Raw genomic sequence first — 21,936 nt, 5'->3', positions numbered from 1 at the left:
AAAGGAAATGTTTCTTTTGAATTTAAGGTGATTTATTTAGAGAGCAGAGGTAGCTCAGTAGAGTCCAGCACAAAAAATGAAGTGACAACATAGTACTTAATTTTGAAAAATGTTCAGAGTATAGCTAAGTGGCTTTCCATATTTAAATAACCTAGTGTATGACATCTACTTAGTAAATGTTAATTATTTTTAATTTAGAATTTTGATCAATAAAACAAAAATCAAATTATAAAAAAAGAAAAATATTTTTAAGGATTATTTTCATTTTTTATCTAAAACTTTTATTTTTTAATATTTTTATTTATATTTTAAATTTATATTTATAATATACTAATATTAGTATATTAGTTTATATTTATACATTTTTATTTTTTATTATATATATTTAATATATATTTATGTATATTAGTGTATATTTAATAGTATAATATTAAATTATAAAATAAAACTAAAATATTTTAAATTGAAAATAAAAAACCTGTTTGTTTGTTTGTTTTTTTAATCCAAGTTGAAAATCTCTGCACCAGGAGCAGAGTGGAAACCCAGGGCAGTGAGCAGGCCAGACCAGGAGGCCTAGTCGGTCTGGCACGGGGTGGGCAGTGCACTCTGGGATTTCAGCTCCTGAAAGACCGGGGATCAGACCCTCCAGGAGGACGGGAGCTGGACTCCCATGGAATCCTGGGCAGGACCGCCCTTCCCAGCTGGGTCAGAGGCAGAGGGAAGGGCCGCAGCCCATTCTGGGTCGTAGTGGGAAACCAGCTTTTCAGCCAGAAGGCAAGCTGTGGAACACATAAACTCAGAACACATAAAGAAGCCCCACAGTTTAGCAGAAAAACAATCCCACATAACAACAGGTAAAACAAATGGGTGAACAGTTGAAGGAAGAGAAATTGCAGATGACCGGTAGCACGTGGAAGGATACTGTCTTGGTAGCAGCCGGGAAAATGGGCGCAGAAGTCTCTCATTTCTTACTTGTCGTCGTGGCACACATTTGGCCAAAATTTGGCCAAAATTTGGCCAAAAATCAGCCAAATTTTGAAAGAAAATAAAAGTCTCTGCCATGAGTGTATTGGTCAGAGTCCCAGCAGGAAAGAGGGCATACTCAGCAGGGTGGCTAATAAAGGGACCGGTGACAAAGCTGTGAGCTGAATCTCGGGAAACCAACAAGGGATGGGGTGGTGTCCTGGGGGTGGCAGGGCTGTCACCACCCTAAGGCTTTGCTAGGAGGAGGATCGTTTGTTGACTCACTGGGGGGCCGCAAGAGAGGATACATCCCTATCTCACTCTCCCACTCCCCGGGCTCCCGGCTGCACCCTCCACTGAGCGGCTCAAACAAGAGCGGGGAGCCGGCCTCCCCAGCCACAGTCTGCACCTTACTTCCTACGGTCAGTGTTACGGTTCCGAGGTTCGTAGGTGTTGCTTAGAGCTGTATGTCGTTCATTTCTCACTGCTGTGTGTTTGTCTGTTGGAGACTATACTGCAATTTATTTATCCATTCTCTTATTGATGGACGTTTGGAATATCTCCAGGTCTTTGCTTTTATCAAGAAATGCTGCTGTGGTCATTCTTAATGCAGATTTACAAGAGTCTCTCCAGGGTATAATTGTTCATTCGTAGTTATGCCCATGTTCAACTTTACAAGGTATTTTCCAAAGTATTTGTTCCAATTCGTACTCCACCAGCTATGTATATGGACAGATCAGGTAACTATTCTGGTTATCAACTTCCTCATCTTTTAAATGGGTATAATAATACTGGCTTTACCGGTATAGTGAGGAATCATTTTATATCATTTAGGCAAAAGGCTTTTTAAACTATTTATTTGATGATAATAGCCGTGGTCGTATCCAAAAATCACACGCATAACAAAACAGGACATAAGTGGTCCAAAGAGCCTTGCAGCCATGCACAGTGTCCTTAGCGCACATTTACGGTGTGTTACATTTTGTTATACCAGATGCCCAATATGTATGCCTTGCAGAGTAATTTTTTCTTCTTGTATTGTTGACCCTGTCGTCCCTCAGAATGTATAATAAGATGTGGCATCAGACCCAGGAAGCCCTCAGTTCTTTGCTTGATAAAGAATCTGAGAAGATGACGGAACCACAAAGAAATCAAGTTTTCATCTTCCAGATGTTAGCCACCTTCTACATAAAATATGTGCAGATCTTTAGAAACCTGGAGAACGTCTATGACCAGATGGTCCATCCACAGAAACGCATACTGATCCGAAAACTCCTGGACGGGGTGATGGGTCGCATCCTGGAGCTGAAGAATGAGATGGTTGAATTGGAATTAACCGAGTTTCATTACTTGGATGATATCTTACAGGATCTAAAGTTGGTTCCCGTAAGTACTCAGGGTGTTTTTCATATTGGTTTCTTCTTATAAATAAGATATATAGGCCTGTAACCAATACTCTGCAGACTTTCTAGTCGCATTTATTAGTTGCATGTCGTATTGAAAGTCGAAGCACAGCCCTTCAGTGAAACTATACTGCCGTGGACAAGGATTGGGTTTGCCCAGTTTTGGGCGCAGACAGATCTTTGCACGGTCCTGGGGTCTGCTGGACACCGCTGTTGTGGCCTTACCTGTCACCATGGTGTCTGCCCAGGTAGGTTGGAATGGAGTAGGACGAGCCTTTCCCAAACATCCTCCCAATTTCCAATAGCCATGCCCCTACTTCTGTTTCCAAAGGAAATCTCTCTCTGGCCTTTGCTTCCCATCATCTTCTCGATGAGCAGCCTGTTGGTTCCAAATTCCCAGGAGGATGCATCTCCTCCTTTGCTTTGGGTCCATGGTGACTCAGGAGGTGTATGGCAATGGGACTTTGAGCCTCCGACACCAAAGAAGGGCTCCCTCCCCTTCTCTCTGATGCCCTGAGCACTCCCTGCCAGCACCTGTAACCACAGTGCCTACCTGTGAGCATTCTGTCCTGCAGCTGCCCTTACGACCACTGCCTGAGGCCCGGGATCTCATCTGGCTGGGTCTCTAGGGGCTGGTGAACACCCCGTTTCAGTGTGAGGAGTCATATGAGTTCAGTCTTCATCTTGAAAAGATCGTTTCCCTAAAATAAAATTAGGAAGAGAAAGCGTTTAGTTTTCTACATGGGGTTTAATATTTCTTCCTTTTGAAAATATTCATGCTTCTATAAAAGGATGTCCCTCTCTGGGATAAACTTTCCTAGCGTTATTACTGCATTGAATCAGAATGGACTAAAGAGAATACCAGGAATGAGTGAAGATGTTGAAGATCGTCTCAAAATGTTCGTGTTTGTTGCGTTCGAGTATAAGAGCATGGGTTAAAGCACTAGATTTTTTAGGTCAGGAGTACTTTACCCACCCGCAGTGTGAAAATATCAAGAACAACTCAGGACAAACATGAAATAAATAGTCATTAAGTCATAATAATAAATTTAATTAATGAGGTAATATTCAATGTATTAATTTAATTCCAAGAATATTAAGTAATACTCCTAAATTTAAGGAATAAGCAGTTTATGAAATTTAAATGGTGGGCTCCTTCAGTTTTTTCCCTGCTTTTCATCCTGTCTCAGCCCCTCTGCACTGGCTGGTTCATCTTCTTGAAGGCCATGAGCATTGAGAAGGGTGATGACTGAGTGACATCACCCAGGCAGCCTTCCTGATAGGAGACGATGAACTACGTGCTCTGCCAGCCCTGGAGGGTGTTGATGGAGCAGTACAATGACACTGAGCTCCAGGTGCTTAGGGGTGCTTCACGCTGCCTCAGCACAGGCTCCAGGAACAGTGCCCTTGCCAGGGAGACACACATGGACCAGCCTCTGGGGATACCTGTGTGGCCCAGTTCTGCATTTCAGGGTGAAAGCTTGACCAACCAGCATCCTCTGTGGCTGGGCCTCTGTGGCTATCACCCACAGCTCCTCTGTGTTTTGTTGGGCCAGCACGCAGATATTCATACAACATGACCACCCCTGACCGTGGCTCAGGGATGGAGACCTTGGTGGCTGCACCAGCCGGTCCTTCCTTGAGAGATTCTGAAACTGGGACAGAGAGAGAGTACTTTCTGTCTCCAGTTCTGAACTGTAGTCTCCCAAACTTGTAAGTAGTTGGAGCCTTTGTTCACCAGATGCTCCAAAGAAAGAAGCTTCAGAGAGAAAGAGCGAGAGAATAGAGAGAGAGAACAAAGCAGGATCCAAGAGGAGTACAAGGAAATGGCAAGTTCCTGAAGGCATCGTCTCCCCTGGACACATCCCTGATGCTGGCAGACACCCAGCTTCGTTCCTGCCCTTGTCCCAAGAGGCCCCAGATCCTTCCATCAATGTCCCCTTTGGCTAAACTAGCCAGAAGACTGTTTCTTTAGGTCCCCATAACATAGAGAAACACGTAGAGAAGAGAGAGATTCTCTGTTCCAACAAATTTACTTTGATTCCACCCCATGGAGAATGGAAACCCCAAGGCATCTGTGATGGGCATAAAATATATCACGGATGGGGGCTTCCCTGGTGGCGCAGTGGTTGGGAGTCCGCCTGCCAATGCAGGGAACGCGGGTTCGTGCCCCAGTCCGGGAAGATCCCACATGCCGCGGAGCGGCTGGGCCCGTGAGCCATGGCCACTGAGCCTGCGCGTCCGGAGCCTGTGCTCCGCAACGGGAGAGGCCACAACAGTGAGAGACCAGCGTACCGCAAAAAAAAAAAAAAAATATATATATATATATATATATATATATATATATATATATATATATATATATATCACGGATAGGATGCAGCAGCAAGCCTGAAGCAAGGGGTACCTACGTTCCCCTCTCTTGCATTCTCAAGTGCTCTGTTTCCTCACCTTCAAAATCCTAACTGTAACTTTATTGGTCCTACATGGACCAGACAGAGCCACGTCAGTAAAGTTTCGTCTTAAAATTTAGAAAAGCACAACACTTGAACATGCTTATTAATAAACAAAAATCACAACATTAGATAAAAGTGTCATCATTCTCCACTGACTGTCCACACTCACCCACTGGACGCTAGAAGCTCAGTCTTAGTTCACCCCAAACACTCCGTTAGCCTAGGAAAGTTTTGGTTTTCAAAAAGTGCTGCCACTTCCTGGAAGTCCTGGGTGCACTATTCCACCAAGTCCTAAAGAGACAGTCCTGTATGCTAAAATGCTTTTTCAAGGGAAGGCCTATTCAGAATTCTCTGGGTTGGGGAGATGTGGGGAGTCACACCAGAATGGAAAGAGGCAGAGCTGATCCCAAAGACCAGAACTTAGCTTCCCCCCAGTCAACTGGTCTACCAGAAGGCAGCCATGAGTGTTCTCATAGAGTATCCAGGACAGTGTTTCTAGATACTAGGGCCAAAGGCCCACCCATATTCTTGAATAACACTTCTACAATCTTGATTATTGACCTTGGAATGGTAAACATTCATTTGACCTCCACTAATTTGAAATATCTGTACATAAATGAAGAGCAGAAGTTTATATTTGTGTATAAAAACAAGTTTCCTAATAAAGCAAATTAATTTTGTAAATGATTTTTGTAACGGGGTAATTTAGGTCAAAATAAAACCAAATTATTTTTTTTAATTGTGACTGTTCACGTACACATGGTCAGTGGTGCTAATGATAAATTATTAGGTTTAATTCAAAGATCTCTATAGCTCAATTCTATGCTATCCTAATTTGCATTATTATTTTAGGTAAGCTCAGATAATATTATATTTCTTTAAAGAAAATTTGTTAAGCTGTCATTGGTTAATTGAGGCCTAATCGATATGAATTACTGGAATTTTACAGTAATGATCAAAATGGGCTATGGTTACACTTTCTCCTTTTGACTTCATTTATGTCTCCTTAGCGGGAAGGAACTGTCTTCACACCACTGGCTTCATCACCTCTTAAGTGAGGATGGGAAGTAAAGTGAGTCTCTGATGCCCTTGTCCTAACTGTATGTTTTAAATGGATTTGAGTCCTGGAATCATGACCAAAATGCTCTTCTGCTTTCTCTTCTCTAGCAACAGTTAGATATCCCCATACCGAAGTATTTTCTGAAGGAGAGGTTGGAAGCAATAAAAGGAAGAGAGAAAATCCTTGCTCAACTATTAGCCGACAGTGGATTAGGCATAACTGAAGAGGTTCGTATATCATTTTAACAAACATTATTCCATAATCTGTAAAACCTCCTTTTCTGCTGTTCCTAATTGTGCGACAAACAAGAAGACTGTTTTCGATGCGAGGAGCGTGGCACCCTTCCTCCCGTGTTATTCAGTCACTAAGGAGTTGCATAACCTTTGGGTGTGTTTTTGACCAGTCGTAACCATTCTTTTTTTAAGATCAAAACATAGTACTTCGTTGGTTAAATCAGCATCTCTAAGACTGAGTAGATTATTGACTCAGTTTACTGGTTCATCTCAAAGTCACCCAGCCTACAGTCAGAAGCAGAATGTCGTTCATATAAAATAATTAAGTGCTGAGATAGCTAGGAGCTAAAAAATTATGACACTCTGAAAATGCCGATTGACCTCTTGTAACTTCAAGCTGAGTGGCACTTAGATCACCTCGAATGGACTGTCTCTGGGGAAAGCGGGGGAAACCCTTAGAGACTCCCCTGGAAAGTCAAGGGCAGAACCCAGTGGGTGCCCTGGCCCCATTCCTCCTATATCCCCAGTATGTGCGCGGCTGCCCCCTTCCCGGTTTCCGCAGCTGTCTTCGCTCCGACCCTCACTGCCTTCTCGTGGATTCTGTGGTCATCTCCGTTCAGCCTTCTGGTGGGCAGCCCTTTCCACAGGGCACTGCCAGATGAACCTGATCAACCCCTCACTGCCGGCAAAACAGTGCCTCCCGCCTCTGGCTGGTCTTCACGGCCCAGGCATTAAGGCGGCAGGTGAGCATCACACAGGGACAGTTCAGAGTGGCCGGGGCACTGTTAGCAGCTATGCTGAGACTGCGTGCAGCCTGGGTGCACAGGGCAAACCGACACCTGTGGTCTTGGGGCAGGTAGGCCCCGTGGGGTACTGCCAGCCATGGTGTGAAGGAAGATTCCAGGTGCACCCAGGATGGCAGGGGGGAGGGAGAAGCGTGTGTCCTGTCTGCCTGCCGAGGGACACACCTGAAGTGCATGCACTGCCTCAGCAGACACACCACGCCCCGAGCTGTCTGTCCTTTTGCACAGGCAGCGTCTCGCCGCAGCGAGGGTTTGGTCTCCTCGCTGTATCCCTGTCAATGTGATGCTAATTCTGCAGAGCCCAAGGTGGCCCAACATCCCTGGAGAAACCTTTCTTGACCCACCTCACTCCCGACCGCCCCTCCTTCCTGTGCCCCTTCTCCAAACGACCGGCCCCCCTTCTACATTCTACGTTCCTTGAAGTGGATTCCTGGGAATCTGGCCTGGGGGTTGTCCAGCCGTTCCTTCACCACAGGCTCCTGGGTCTGTGCCGTCTGTCACCGCATCATCACCAGAACGGAGCCCTCCCTCCCCAGGAATCCACCCCAAAGAGGCCCTGGCCCAAAGCGTTGACAAGCAGTGCAGAATCCGCGGAAGATCTTCTAGGGAAGACAGAGAAGGGAGGTTCCATGGCACACGCTGCAGTCAAACCCAAAGTCTCCTCTCTGCCGTTTCTCCTCCCCACTGTCCCTCCCGGTTTGTGCGGGGTCGGCAGCAGGAAGGTTTCTCTCCTCCCTCACTCCGCACCCAGCCCTGGTGGCTCCTTTCTCCTTGTTAGGTCGAGCCGTTCATCTCTGCTCCAGGCCCTGCTTCAGGGGTGCCTCATGCCCCGCAGAACACGGGGCTTCTGAGCAACACCCAGGCACCTGTGTGACCTTCCCGTGCCCTTCAGTGTCTCACTGGACCCCCGCTCTCACCTTAAGCTGCTTATTTCTTGCAGGTATATGCAATGTATACCCCAAGAAGGATTTTGATAAGGGAAAATGACTGCCCACTGCTATAGTGGTCATGCAGAATATTTCACTGATGTTCAAAAGCTCCTTGTCGGACTGAGTAGATGACACAAAATCCCTCACTAGTATCCCGTAAAAGCTGAAATTATTTTAGAATGGCAGTATGGAACCTAAAGGAAATAGACGATAATAACTAACGTTTGCCGAGCACCTGCTCTGGGCTTAAGGGTTTTTACATACATCAGCTGCTTTAATGGCAGCATAATATTCATTTTACCCTCACGTGCAAAACGCATCATCGAAAAGGAGTGCTCACTGCAAATTCGAAGCAGTGAGATCCCTCTGAAAACCAACCCTGAGCAATTGTTGTCTGAAAGAGCTTCCTCCCGTAAGGCTCTAGGTGTCCCCATGCTGGGGGCAGTGGGTGCTTTCGTGGAAAGAGCGTGGCCGTCTCGGTTCCAGTGGGCCCCACCCCTGACTAACCGTGGGAACTTGCGTAAATTATTTTACTGTTTCCACGCTCGGTCTTCTTAAGTGGTCACAGTAATACCTGTCTTGACCTTTGCTCTGTGAAGTGGATGAGAACGCATGTGAAGAGCATCTGGCATCTGTGGGTCCTCAGTAAATGTCCCGTTTCTCCCCTACTTGCCCCTTTCTCTGCACCGTCCCCTGTTGCACAGAGAAATGACCAGACCGTCCCGGGAAACTTTGGTCCAGGGGCTGAATTGGAGCACCTCTACCTGGTCCCACAGCGTCTTGCCCTGGACCCTGATGGGGTGGCCATTGCTGTCCTCTGAGGCCTGGAAAAAGACTCAGCCCATGATGGAGTGTTTTTCGAATTCGAAAGGCCTCTCCCTTCTGCCTCTATCCACGCAGGAGGCTTGGGAGAAGCTAGGCCAGGCCCACAGCTTATCCCTCCTTCCAGGGACAACGCCTGAGCTCACGCAGGACCCAGGATGCCCCCAGCAGCCTTGCTCTTGTCCCTCTCCTCAGAAGACAGCACCGCGCCTCACCGGACCTTGCCTAAACACACCCTGCTTGAGATCTCCAAAGACAATATCCTATTGCATGAGCCTGATTTTCTCAGTCTTGATAGTAACTATCACATTCAGATGTTTTAAAGTGCAAGTGTGCAGGCACTGGCACACAGTTCCCATATAAAGGTTTTTTTATTAATTAATTTTTATTGGAGTATAGTTGCTTTACAATGTCGTGTTAGCCCCTACTGTACAGCAAAATGAATCAGCCATGCATGCACATCTATCCCCTCCCTTTTGGACTTCCCTCCCATTTAGGTCACCACAGAGCATTAAGTAGAGTTCCCTGTGCTATACAGTATGTTCTCATTAGTTATCTATTTTATGTATAGTATCAATAGTGTACATATGTCAACCCCAATCTCCCAATTCCTCCCACCCCGCCTTTTCCCCCTTGGTATCCATACATTTGTTCTGTGTCTGTGTCTCTATTTCTGCTCTGCCAATTAGGTCATCTATACCATTTTTCTAGATTCCACATATATGTGTTAATATATGATAAAGTTAAATAGATACCCCTAAAGTGATTTTAATATTAGTCATATTCACTACATCATCCTGTAATTGATATTAAAGTCAGCATTTGACTTCATCTATATTTCACATTTCAAATTCTCATAGTAGATATGTTTTGAATTTGTACATTTCTACTATTAAGTGAATGAACAGTGACAGCAATTTCAAGTTTATTTCAATCCATTTTATTGGCATTCCTCGTATAATTTGCTACCAACCTAAAACCTTGTGGAGCTAATTAGTATTTTGTTCAAAACGGTAGAGGAGAGCTTAAGGGTCCTTAAGTATGGGCCCATGGCGTGAATGAGGCATAGTATCAAAATATATGTGTTCACGGGAAAAAATGATTCATATCGAATGGCTATCATGCTCTCTATCAGCAGTTTGGAGACTCTCAGCAGGGTGGTGTTAGAAGTTAGCATGTGATGTTTCTGGAATCAGCTGACATCATGAACATGTTTAAACATTGATTTATCTTAAATGTTTTTGCAGAAATACCCTGTAAAGCCTATCCCCCTAGAAGAGGCTGTTAAATTAATCCAGGTCGCCGAGAGGGCGCGGCAAGGGCGCCTAAGAGCCATGTTCATGAAGCAGATCTATCTTCAAGAATTCAGAGCAATGCAAGCCAGGCTACTGGGCGAGAGAGTGGCCGACGTGGGGACTGCCGCACTGTGTATCCAGAAGGTGGGAACGGGGCGCTTTTGGACTCGGGGGCAAGGTGTCTTGACACAGCTGGAGATGCAGACCAGGGACGGGGGTGAGCTCTGAAACTCCAAATCCCCACATCCTACCTTTAGTAGGACTGGCCTAAATTCCAGAAGGACTGATTTTCTTACCCTGGGGAAACTGTTAAGCAAGCTTCGTTATGTTTTTTTAAATTTTGTTATAAATAGGTGTGAAACTCAGGCATTTTGTTGAAATATTTTTAAAGATCACCGATAACTGTTGGAAAGAATGTTGCTATATAAGTCCTCACTGAATTTTTAAAAAGACATTTACACGCAGACGTGGTAGTTATAGAAGGGGAGCGGGTTAACACCTGGGAGCTTGCAGAAGCGTGTGCCGTTTGCGGAAGCTCCAGTGACCACCACTAACAACCAGAACACAGGTGGTCCTTTCAGAAGGGGCCCTTGAAGTTTCCTTCCCTTTGTCAGATGACCACCCTCGAGTTATACCCCATCTTTTTTCAAATTGTGACTGAGGTTGCTCATGGGAAAATGCAGAAGATGGCAACGTGACACAAGTTAGAATTAGGTTGGGGAGAAAGTAAGTACAAGGACATAAAACAGAGCCAGAAGATCAGGAATCTTGTCCCTAATTGTGTTTGAATGGGAGTGGTGGGGATGCTGGGGAGAGACAGATAGACTATTTTCTTTCAAGGTTCTGTGGGGATATAAGGTTTTTCAATATTTATTTTATTGAAGTATAGTTGATATGCAATGTTGTGTTAATTTCTGCTGTACAGAAAAGTGATTCAGTTATACATATATATATTCTTTTTCATATTCTTTTCCATTATGGCTTATCTCAGGATATTGCATATAGTTTCCTGTGTTCTACAGTAGGACCTTGCTGTTTATCCATTCTATACATAATACTTTGCATCTGCTCATCCCCAAACCATCCCCACCCCCACCCCAAGCCTTGGCAACCAGAAGTCTGTTCTCTATGGGATATAAAGTTTTAAATGAGCATCTGAGTCCAAAGCTTGACTTGTACGATTCTCGGGTGTTACTGTGTTATATGCCTCCATGTTACAGTGGACATTTTTCTGTTAAAACTCTGAAGTACCACCCTTAGATTTAGCCCCTCACTTCTGCAATCTAGAAGTTTCTCTTGAAGAAATACAGGTAGAGGAACCTCACTAACAAAAGCTATAGGCTATTTGCTCCCCAGCTTTACTGAGATATATTTGACATATAACGTTGTGTAACTTTAAGAGTAGGACATCGTGATTTGGTGTCTGTGTGTATTTCAAAATGACTGCCACAGTAAGGTTACTTAACACGTCCATCACCTCACATAACTGCCCTTTTTTCTTGTAGTGACAGCATTTGAGGGCAACTCTCTTAGCGATTTGCAAGTATAAAATACAGTATTGTTAACTATAGTCACCATGCTGTACATTTTACCCCCAGAATTTATTCATTTTATAACTGGACGTTTGTGTCCTTTGACCACCTTCACCCATCTCCCTCCTCCACCCAGCCCCTGGCAGCCACCGAAGCTACTCTCTATTTCTATACATTTGGTATGTTTAGATTCCATATGTTAGTGAAGCATGAAGTATTTGTCTTTCTCTCTGTGTCTTATTTCTCTTGCCCACAAAATGCACACACGTTGTCGCAGATGGCAGGATTTCCTTCTTCTCGTAGCTGAATAATACTTCACTGTATGTGGGCATCACATTTTCTTGATACATTCATCCATCAACAGACACTTAGGGTGTTTCCATATCTTGGCTGTTGTGAATAATACTGCAGTGAACATGAGGGTAGATGTATCTTTTCAAATTAGTATTTTCCTTTTCTTCAGATAAACACGCAGGAGTGGAATTTATGGATCATATGGTAGTTCTATTTTTAATTTTTTGAGGAACCTGAATACTGTTTTCCATAGTGGATACACCCAGTTACATTCCCACCAACAGTACGGGAAGGTTCCCTTTTTTCTCCACGTCCTCGCTGACACTTGTTATCTCTTGTCTTTTAGATAACAGCCATCCTAACAGGTGTGAGGCTGTTGCTGGGTCAGCAGTGGACCCTCCAGTTGCTCCCAGGGACAAGGGTGGGTCCTGTCTTGTCCCTGGGTGGACAGAACTGCCTCTAGTACCCCTTGTTCAATAGGGAGGCCCTGGACAAGAGTCCTCATCAGGGTCCACCGTTGGGTCCTGGGAGAGTAGACAATGGTTTAGGCCACTTCTGTGATTCATACTTTCTTTAATATTTTTGCTTGTGATCACAAAAGAAAAAATACTCCATCAACACACACAGGTGCACAACCTTGACCGCATAATCATTACATCATTTGGGATGTGGAGGTTACATGGGAGAAACAGTATGACCATGTTTTCTTTATTTTTTATGTTTTAAACAAGTAACCATTTATTTATTTTTAGGTTTGGCGAGGTTTCCATCAGTGCAAGAGAACTGAAAGAGAGAGAGAAGAGGAGATGATATTCCTGGGTATGGTAAGTTTTCTTATAGACAAATAAGCATCTGGTTTTCTTAAAGACAGTAGAATCTGTAAGACTTGTGTCTTCCTTAGAGAGTTTTTGAGAGAAGAAAGGAAAGCAAAATACATGACTGGTGACTTAAGAGAATGGAATCGCCTGTATTATCTAGAAGCCTGCCCCAGGTGATCCAGAGACAGCAAGGTCTTGTCTGTTTACACGTCTGCCGGAATACACGGGCTGCTCCAAAGGTGGGACAAGCTGTGAGCTGCCCACCGATATCAGCCGTGCCCTGCACTTTGTTAATATATGTTCGTATATTGTCAGACTCATAGAGACAGGAAGTAGAAGGTTGCCAGGAGCTCAGGGAGGGGCAATGAAGAGTACTTCAATGGGTGTAAAGTTTCAGTTTGAAAAAAAAAAAAGTTCTCCAGATCTGTTGTACAACAATGTGAATATACTCAACACTACTGAATGGTATACTTACAAATGGCTAAGATGATAAATTTTATGTTATGTGGTTTTCACCACAATTTAAAAATTGTTTTTAGTTCACTGAACATGGAAATGTATATTGAGATGGTTCTATAGGAATCATCACTATTCACTAATGGCCAAAACATACAAGTTAAAAATTAAATGAGATACTGTATTTCATTCAATCTAAGATGTTGTTCATTATAAGATACATCATGATTGAAAATGAAAGAAAATGTTTGAGCAAATAAACCAAAACATATCCCTGATCATAATATACAGCCATCCCTGTATATTTAACATTTCAGGTATGTTAAACCATGAAAAATATGTATGTTAGAACTGATGATAGAAGGCAATTTGTATCTGTCTTATTGGGGGGAAAAAGTTTTTTCAAGTTATATTGGAAAAATCAATATCGTTAAAATAACCACACTACCCAAGGCAATCTATAGATTCAGTGCAATCCCTATCAAATTACCAATGGCATTTCTCACAGAACTAGAACAAAATTTTTTTGAATTTATGTGGAAACACAAAAGACCTCGAACAACCAAAGCAATCTTGAGAAAGAAAAACAGAGCTGGGGGAATCAGACACCCTGACTTCAGACTATACTACAAAGCTACAGTAATCAAAACAATATGGTCCTCACACAAAAACAGACACATAGATCAATGGAACAGTATAGAAAGCCAAGAAATAAACCCATGCACCTTGGTTCAATTAATCTATGACAAAGGAGGCAAGAATATACAATGGAGAAAAGACAGTCTCTTCAATAAGTGGTGCTGGGAAAACTGGACAGCTACATGAAAAAGCATGAAATTAGAACACTCCCTAACACCATACACAAACATAAACTCAAAATGGATTAAAGACCTAAATGTAAGATCAAGTTATAATTATTGACAGGAGTGTGATGAGATGCTTATTCTCATACACGGTGAGTTAAACTGATTCAGCTTTTCTGAAAGAGGCAACACGATCATTAAAATATATCCTTCCACCTGAGTTCTAGTTCTAGCTTAAGGAAATCATCAGAAATAAAGGTTTATGTGCATAGACATTTCCTACAGTGTTGTTTTAAATAATGAAAAATTGGAAATACACAATTCTAGCGTTCTAGAGTAGGGATGGAGTTGAATGATTTATGGTGGACCTACCTTAAAGTAGTGATAGACCACCATTAAAAAAATATGTTTATGACTCACTTTTGATGTGAAAATGCTCAGAGTGATAATACAGGATTTGGAATTGTACATATAATAGGACTTCAACTAAATAGATACACACATACATGCACATACAAAGGAAAGAAAGTTTATATCGTGTTCCTTTTTTCATGTCAGAACTCTGGAAGTTTTTTGTTTTAATTGTATTTTCCAAAATGTTTAAATTTTACTGCATTAACTGGAAAAAAAAAGGCACACATTTAAAAATAAAAGCAAACAGCCATAGAATATTATCAATTTTTTCTATTCAGATCTCCAAATTGTTTGGTGTATGTACATAGGTGGACAGTTTATGATACAAAATCGTTTCTCTGTTCTACCCGTTAGAGACACAGAAATATGAGATGTAATGATAAAAACAATGGTTATCTCCAATTTTCTACTTTAAAAATTAAACTTGCGGTCAGAAGATTCAATCTAAGATAATCTAAGTGTAACATGAAATTTTATGTAAGCAGCAGTTTGACTCAACCACTTCCATTTAATTTAATTCAGCCGACATTTACTGAATATGATGCGTAACAGGCCAGAAACTTAGGGAATGGCCAAATGCTATTTTTTTAACCTAAAGTCTTAATGGCTTACATTGATACCACATAAAGATAGAGTAACATGTTTTTTACTGTAATTTTCCTGTTTTACTTTGTCATTTGTATATGCTCAACTCAAATAAAGGAAGTCTGTTTTAATTTTTCAGCAGTACAGAGTTTGGATAGTAAATAGGACAGCTTGTCTGTTTTGTATTAAATGCGACTTTCTCCAGTTTGCTTTTTTTCCAAGCATGTCTTCTCTTGGTATTACATGTTCTATGAAATTTTACACCATTGAGAAATATATGCATTCAGTTTTTAAAAGAATGGTATCTTCTGTTTGCTGGCTGATAACCATAAAATCCATTACCCCAAATCCTGGGAATGTTTTCAATTAAATACATTTTCCACTATATCACTAATTAAGATAGTGTCTACTCATTTTAAAATTTCATTTTTCCATTATTTTACTTTGTTACATCATATCAGTGTATAAACCATTGACTTCTCTGATCAGAACAGTATTTGTATCTTTGTGGGAAGCTTGGCCTATTTCCAGGGGTGAGTATTTAGTAACTGAAATGAGAATTAGAGCAAACGACATAATTATGTACTCAGTTCCTGACTAAATGTTGCCTTTACCATTGTCATATAAATTATTTTTTGATGTTGCCATTTTAAATATTTATATTCTAAAATCTACAAAGGAAAATAAATAGCACTCTAAAAATTCATGTGCAGTTATTTTAATTGGCAGAGCCAATGGAGTGGATGAAGGAGGACACTTAATGAATGTAATACATTTCATTCTGTGGGTCCCTTTGAAATAATGTGTCCTACAGCCAAGACCATGGTGTATTTTATGTTACCCTGAAGCTATCAATGTTTACATTATAATAAAGAACACTAGGGGACACTTATTAAACACGAAGAACTGTCACTTTGAAATGCATCAGCTAAATCCTCAAAACACCATAACACCCTGCTCACTTTCAAATTCTAACATGAAACAGGCTACATTATAGATTATTTTTCGGTCAATAAATTAGACTCATTTCTTATTAACAAATAACCCCAGGTAGGAGCTTGGGCACCCAATGGATGCTCCCGAAAGGCGGCTCTCTCCTGAGGCTCCCCTTGGTCCGGGGCCCTCAGGGGCTCCTCTTTGGGAACTGCTGTCAAAGCCAAAATGAGCGAAGAATCAAAATGAAACCGTCTTTATGATCACACTTCGATTTCAGCCCCAAACCATGGCGTCCGGCTTGGTCCTGTGCATTATTCATTATATTTGGCACCAGATGACCTTTGGTTGTTTCTAGAAATAAATGTATTAAAAACCAGATTTGCCATGATTTATGAGGTTTTGTTTTGCTTTGCTTTGGTTTTATTTTACTTTTTAAATACAAAAAAAAGCTGTTTCCCTAAGTGTCTGGGGACGACAGCATCTTAGAAATGAGTGCGCGTCTCCCCTTGGCCTTTGAAGGGTTGGCCTGCCAGGTGGATGGAGTGGCAGGTGTCTGGGGCGGCCCCTCTACCACGTGGGTCGCAGGGGGACACTTTGAGCCACTCACTCACCCTCCCCCTGGGCCTCAGTTTCTCCTTCTGTAAGGGCAGGATAGTGTCACCTGTTTCACAGAGCTGTTAGAAGGGCTTCCGGACCCGGCCTAGAGCTTAGACGGGTTGCCTTCAAGGAATGGTGGCTGATTGTTCATCGTCTTGGAAAATCACATTACGTTATCCCGATAACTGAATGATTTTGTACAAAGGAAAACTATCACGGTACATCACAACCTTTCTATGTAACAAAACAAAATATTTCAAAATAAGTTGTTGCCTAACACATGCAGGCCACTGATTTCAAAATATAAACTGACTTGGCCCTTGTTATTTGCTGCTCGTGTTACCGACCAGGATTCTCAGCCTCCTTAATCAATAGAAATTGATAAGAGGCCCAAAGAAATTCAGGCTAGGCGTTACTGGGGCCCCTGCTGCAGCTGGAGGGGGCAAACACAAGTAGCGGTGCCCTTGCTCACTCCCTGAGTGCAGGCGAGCTGGTTCCTTGTAGGAGGTGAGGGTAGGGGTGTGTCCAGGTGTTGGGCTGGAGGTCTAGCTTAGGTGTTCTGCCCACCCCTTTGGTGGTGGTGTGCTGGGGGCATGCGCAGTACCCTGCTTTTGCTCGCGACACCCTGCTTTTGCTCCCGGCTCCTCAGAAGTGGCAGTTGGGTTTTTGGTCTTTATGTATCTGGTTGTTCATGATTTGCCCCAACTGTGCATGCACGCAGTTATTTTTAGTCCCTTATAGTCCCTTTCTTTGCTTTTTGTTGCTGGAGGAGACGTTTGTCCAGGTGCAAGCACTGCAGCAAAGGGTCCCAGGTCCCAGCCTGTCTCACTTAGATTTATGAACCTGAAATTAGTCTATTAAAAGTACAATCTGGAAAAGCAGTGCCATTGGAACAGCCCAGCAGGGTCCGAGCCTCACCCAGCTGCAGAGGGAGGATTCGGAGATCCCTAGGGCAGCGGGTACTGCCCACCACGTATGCTGTGTGTGTTGCACCAGGAAAATGTTTGCAAACCAGGAAAAGCAGTGATCCTGATACAGGCATGCATGAAAGGCTCTTAGGTTGAGCAAGGGAATCAGAGCCCGGGGAGGACACCCTGAATAATTTCTGTGATTCGAAAGTCCACCTCAAGATGCTTTGGGAAAAAAAGAAAACTCACCATTTTCTTTTCTGTTAAATGAGATCTTACAGTCTAGTTAACTGGGAACCTTTAGTTTGTAAGTATTTTTTTATTGAAGTATAATTGTCATGCAGGATCATATTAGTTTCAGGTATATATCATAGTGATTTGACGTTTATGTACATTTTGAAATGGTCACCCCACAAAGTTATTACAATATTATTGACTGCATCCCCTAAGCTGTGCGTTTCACTCCTGTGACTTATTTATTTTATAACTGGAAGTTTGTTTCTCTTAATCCCTTTCACCTACTTCTCCTGGCATCCACCGCCCCCCCCCCACCCCCGCCCAGTCCCCCTCTCCCCTCTGGCAACCACTTTGTTCTCTGTAACAATGAGTCTGTTTCGGTTTTGGTTTGATGTCCATGTGTATTGATTTTTAGATTCCACATATAAGTGAAATCATATGGTATTTGTGTTTCTCTGTCTGACTTATTTCACTTAGCATAACACCCTCCAGACCCATCCATGTTGCCACAAATGGCAAGATTTCATTCTTTTTTACGGCTGAATAATATTCCAGTGTGTGTGTGTGTGTGTGTGTGTGTGTGTGTGTGTGTGTGTGTGTGTGATGTGTATTATATATTCATTTATTCATCTTCTTTATTCATTCATCTATGGATGGACGCTTAGGTTGCTTCCGTACGTCAGCTATCATAAATAATGCTTCAGTGAACATGTATCTTTTCAAGTGAGTGTTTTTGTTTTCTTCAGATAAATACCCAGAAGTGGGATTGCTGGATTGTGTGGTAGTTCTATTTTTAATTTTTTGAGGAATCTACACACTGTTTTCCATAGTGGCTGCACCAGTTTACATTCCAGCAGTGTAAAAGTGTTCCCTTTTCTCCATATCCTCACCAACACTTATTTTTTTTTTGGGCTTTTTGATAATCGCCAGTCTGACAGGTGTGAGGTGGTGTCTCATTGTAGTTTTGATTTTCATTTCCCTGACGATTAGTGATGTTGAGCATCTTTTCATGTGTCTCTGTTGGCTGTCTGTATGTCTTCTTTGGAAAAACGCCTGTTTATGTCATCTGCTCATTTTTTAATTGGGCTGTTTGTTTTTTGACATTAAATTGTGTAAGTTCTTTATATATTTTGAATATTAACCCTTTATCAGGTACATAAGTTGCAAGTATTTTCTCCCATTCAGTAGGTGGCCTTTTAGTTCTGTTGATAGTTTCCTTTGCTGTGCAAAAGCATGTAGTCCCATTTGTTTATTTTTGCTTTTGTTGCCCTTGCCTGCAGAGAGAAGCCCAAAATAATATTCAGATTGATGTCAAAGAGTTTACTGCCTTATGTTTTCTTCTAGGAGTTTTACGGTTTCAGGCTTTACATTAAAGTCTTTAATACATTTTTAATTTATTCTTTTTTTTTAAACTGTTTATTTTTTTTTTAATTTTTTTATCTTTTTGGCTGTGTTGGTTCTTCGTTGCTGTGCACAGGCTTTCTCTAGTTGCGGCAAGCAGGGGCTGCTCTTCATTGCAGCGCGCGGGCTTCTCACTGCGGTGGCTTCTCTTGTTGTGGAGCACGGGCTCTAGGTGTGCCCGCTTCAGTAGTTGTGGCGCACAGGTTTAGTTGCTCTGTGGCGTGTGGGATCTTCCTGGACCGAACCCATGTCCCCTGCATTGGCAGGCAGATTCTTAACCACTGCACCACCAGGGAAGTCCCTAATTTATTCTTGTATATGGTGTGAGATGGGGGTCCAGTTTCACTTTTTTGCATGTAGCTGTCCAGTTTTCCCACCACCATTTGTTGAAGAGACTGTCTTTTCTCCATTGTATGTTTGTGCCTCCTTTGTCGTAGATTAACTGACCATGTGTGCATGGGTTTATTTCTGGGAAGTATTTATTGTTATTCTTATTCTGCTTTATTCTTGCCCTGGGTCCCCAGGTCGTCAGAAACTCAATGAGCAAAACAATTCTCTTCCTTTAGTCACCTGATCCCAGGATTCTTTGATCCCTACTCTAGGGCGGGACATTTGCCCTTATTTATCTCAGATTAGGGCCCATTACAAAGTCCTTTACTGCAGCATAGTAGAATGGTTAAGGCCAGGAACTCTGGAGCCAGCCTGCCTGGGTTCAGACTCTGATTCCACCATTTACTTGCAGGGTGAACCGGGGTGGTGTCTTGGCTTCCTGGTGCCTCGATTTCCACATATGCAAAATGGAGACAGTGCTAGCACCCAGGCAAAGATGTGTGTTAAGTAGTAAAGAAATTGGTATCTGTAAAGCATTTAAAATAGTGTCTGACACACTGCACCCTGTGAGCCCTAGGTAAGCGTTCACTGTTATTTTTTGAAATGGCTTATAATCGTGGGTTTAAATGCTCACATCACTCATGATTTTAAAATGCTTATTAAGTTGTCATTTTTAATCTATTTAAGTTGGCCAAGATCAAAATGGTTAAGGTCACAATGTTGGCAAGGTGTGGGAAAAAGGGCTCTGTCGTACACTGTTGGGGGGAAGAGTAAAGCAATCCTGCAACCTCTTTGCAAGGCAGCTTAGCAATATCCATTAAAATTACAAATGTATATTTTTGAGAAGTGTGATCTACAGTACCCATAAAAAACCATTTTCAGACAAACTATTTTAAGCCAGAAGAAAACTATCAGTGAAAAGATACAAGAAAGCATATACAGGGTAAGAGCAGAGATTCTGGAGGTACATGCTTCGGGTTAAAGCTCCAGCCTGCCGCTTCCTGGCTGTGTGACCCTGGACAAGTTCTTTGACCTCTCTGTGCCTCAGTTTCTGCATATATAAAATGAAGATAGTAATGGTACTCATACCTAAGGCTACTTATTATGAGGAACAAATTAGTTAATATTTGTAAACCAGTTAAAATAGTGTCTCGCAAACTTTAAGTGCCATGGAAGTGTTATTTTAAAACATTTTTAAAGAATGTAGGACACAAAAGTAGCAAATTTAGCTCCCACCACTAATCAATTACAGGCTCAACTATACAGTTCTATTCCAGCACTTAATTAAGCAAATCTTAAAACTACTACAAGTTTCCAGAAAGTAGACTTAACGGACTAGAAATTGCTCTATTTTTAATTGTTTTGCACCCACTTGAAGTTGTGGCATCCTAAAATAAAGATTTACCGTAACTGTAGTATGAGCAGAGGGCAAAAGAAAACCATCAGTGGGCTTCCCTCTTGGTGCAGTGGTTAAGAATCCTCCTGCCAATACAGGGGACACGGGTTTGATCCCTGGTCCGGGAAGATCCCACATGCCATGGAGCAACTAAGCCCGTGCACCACAACTACTGAGCCTGCACTCTAGAGCCAACGAGCCACAACTACTGAGCCCACATGCTGCAACTACTGAAGCCCACGGGCCTAGAGCCCGTGCTCCACAACAAGAGAAGCCACCGCAATGAGAAGCCCGCGCACCGCAACAAAGAATAGCCCCCACTCGCCGCAACTAGAGGAAACCCGCCTGCAGCAATGAAGACCCAACACAGCCAAAAATTAAATAAATAAATTTTAAAAAATTAAAAAAGAAAAGAAAACCATCAGCCCTGACTCTCCCCACAACTTTTTTTCACTTCTTGCTGGGTTCTTCTTTCTGAGTAGATGTGTTTATATAAACACAGATATACAAGTATAGATATATTACTGTGAAATGAAATGGTGAAACAGAAGAGCTTATTTTTATAAACCAAGGAACATCCATGCACACACACCCACATGCACACGATCTTAAAACGGACCAACCGAAGAGCAGTTTACTCCACAGCATGAGGCATTCCACGTGTAAAATTAGCACAGGAAGCGCGTGGCGCGAGCCCATGGGCTGATGGGGCGGCTCTGAGTGCTCCCTAATGATGACCTACCGGGGGCTGCGTGGAGCTGATTAATCTCTGCACTGACCACAGCGGTCATTTGTTGGAATAGACCCTCTGCCTTCCCCTCACTGCTCCATCCACGCCTTAAGTGACTACAATACCCCCAAGACCATGAGCTCCTCCAGGAAGTTGCCAGCATTAAATCACTTATTTGCAAGGGGATTTGTGACTGATAAATTGAACAGATTGTCATTTGGACAAATGTCCATTTTATCTTACTAATTTGACCAAGGATTTTTAAAGGCAAAGCCCATCAAACATTAGATAAGCATTTTAAGTTAATGGACCACAGAGTCCTATTTCTCCACAAACCCAGGAGTCATCATCTTATGTCCTATTTTTACAGCAACATCAATTATTAATATGTATATTTTTGCTGACAGAGGACCTTGCTATAAACTTAGGTTTCGTTAACCAGTTCTGGGTCATTAACTGTGGAAAGCTTGTAAATATAATGGTTTATTCACATGGGAAGCCTTCATTAAGATGCATTATTCTACAGCTGATGTAT

At 42.5% G+C, this 21,936-nt stretch overlaps 1 protein-coding gene across 1 annotated transcript in view; it reads left to right on the top strand.

Moving 5' to 3' along the window:
* DRC11 (dynein regulatory complex subunit 11) overlaps nt 1-21,936 on the top strand; it is a 167,138-nt gene that overhangs the window by 6,346 nt on the left and 138,856 nt on the right. Inside the window, exons 2-5 of the mRNA XM_079924891.1 lie at nt 2,025-2,349; nt 5,990-6,109; nt 9,917-10,108; nt 12,543-12,614. Coding sequence (XP_079781017.1) covers nt 2,025-2,349; nt 5,990-6,109; nt 9,917-10,108; nt 12,543-12,614 — 709 coding nt within the window. The remainder of the gene's footprint in view (nt 1-2,024; nt 2,350-5,989; nt 6,110-9,916; nt 10,109-12,542; nt 12,615-21,936) is intronic.

This window comes from Stenella coeruleoalba (assembly GCF_951394435.1).
Source record: "Stenella coeruleoalba genome assembly, chromosome: 6".
Lineage (NCBI taxonomy): Eukaryota > Metazoa > Chordata > Mammalia > Artiodactyla > Delphinidae > Stenella > Stenella coeruleoalba.
Note: the sequence above shows the minus strand (reverse complement) of the source record. Positions and strands in the feature narration are given on the sequence as shown.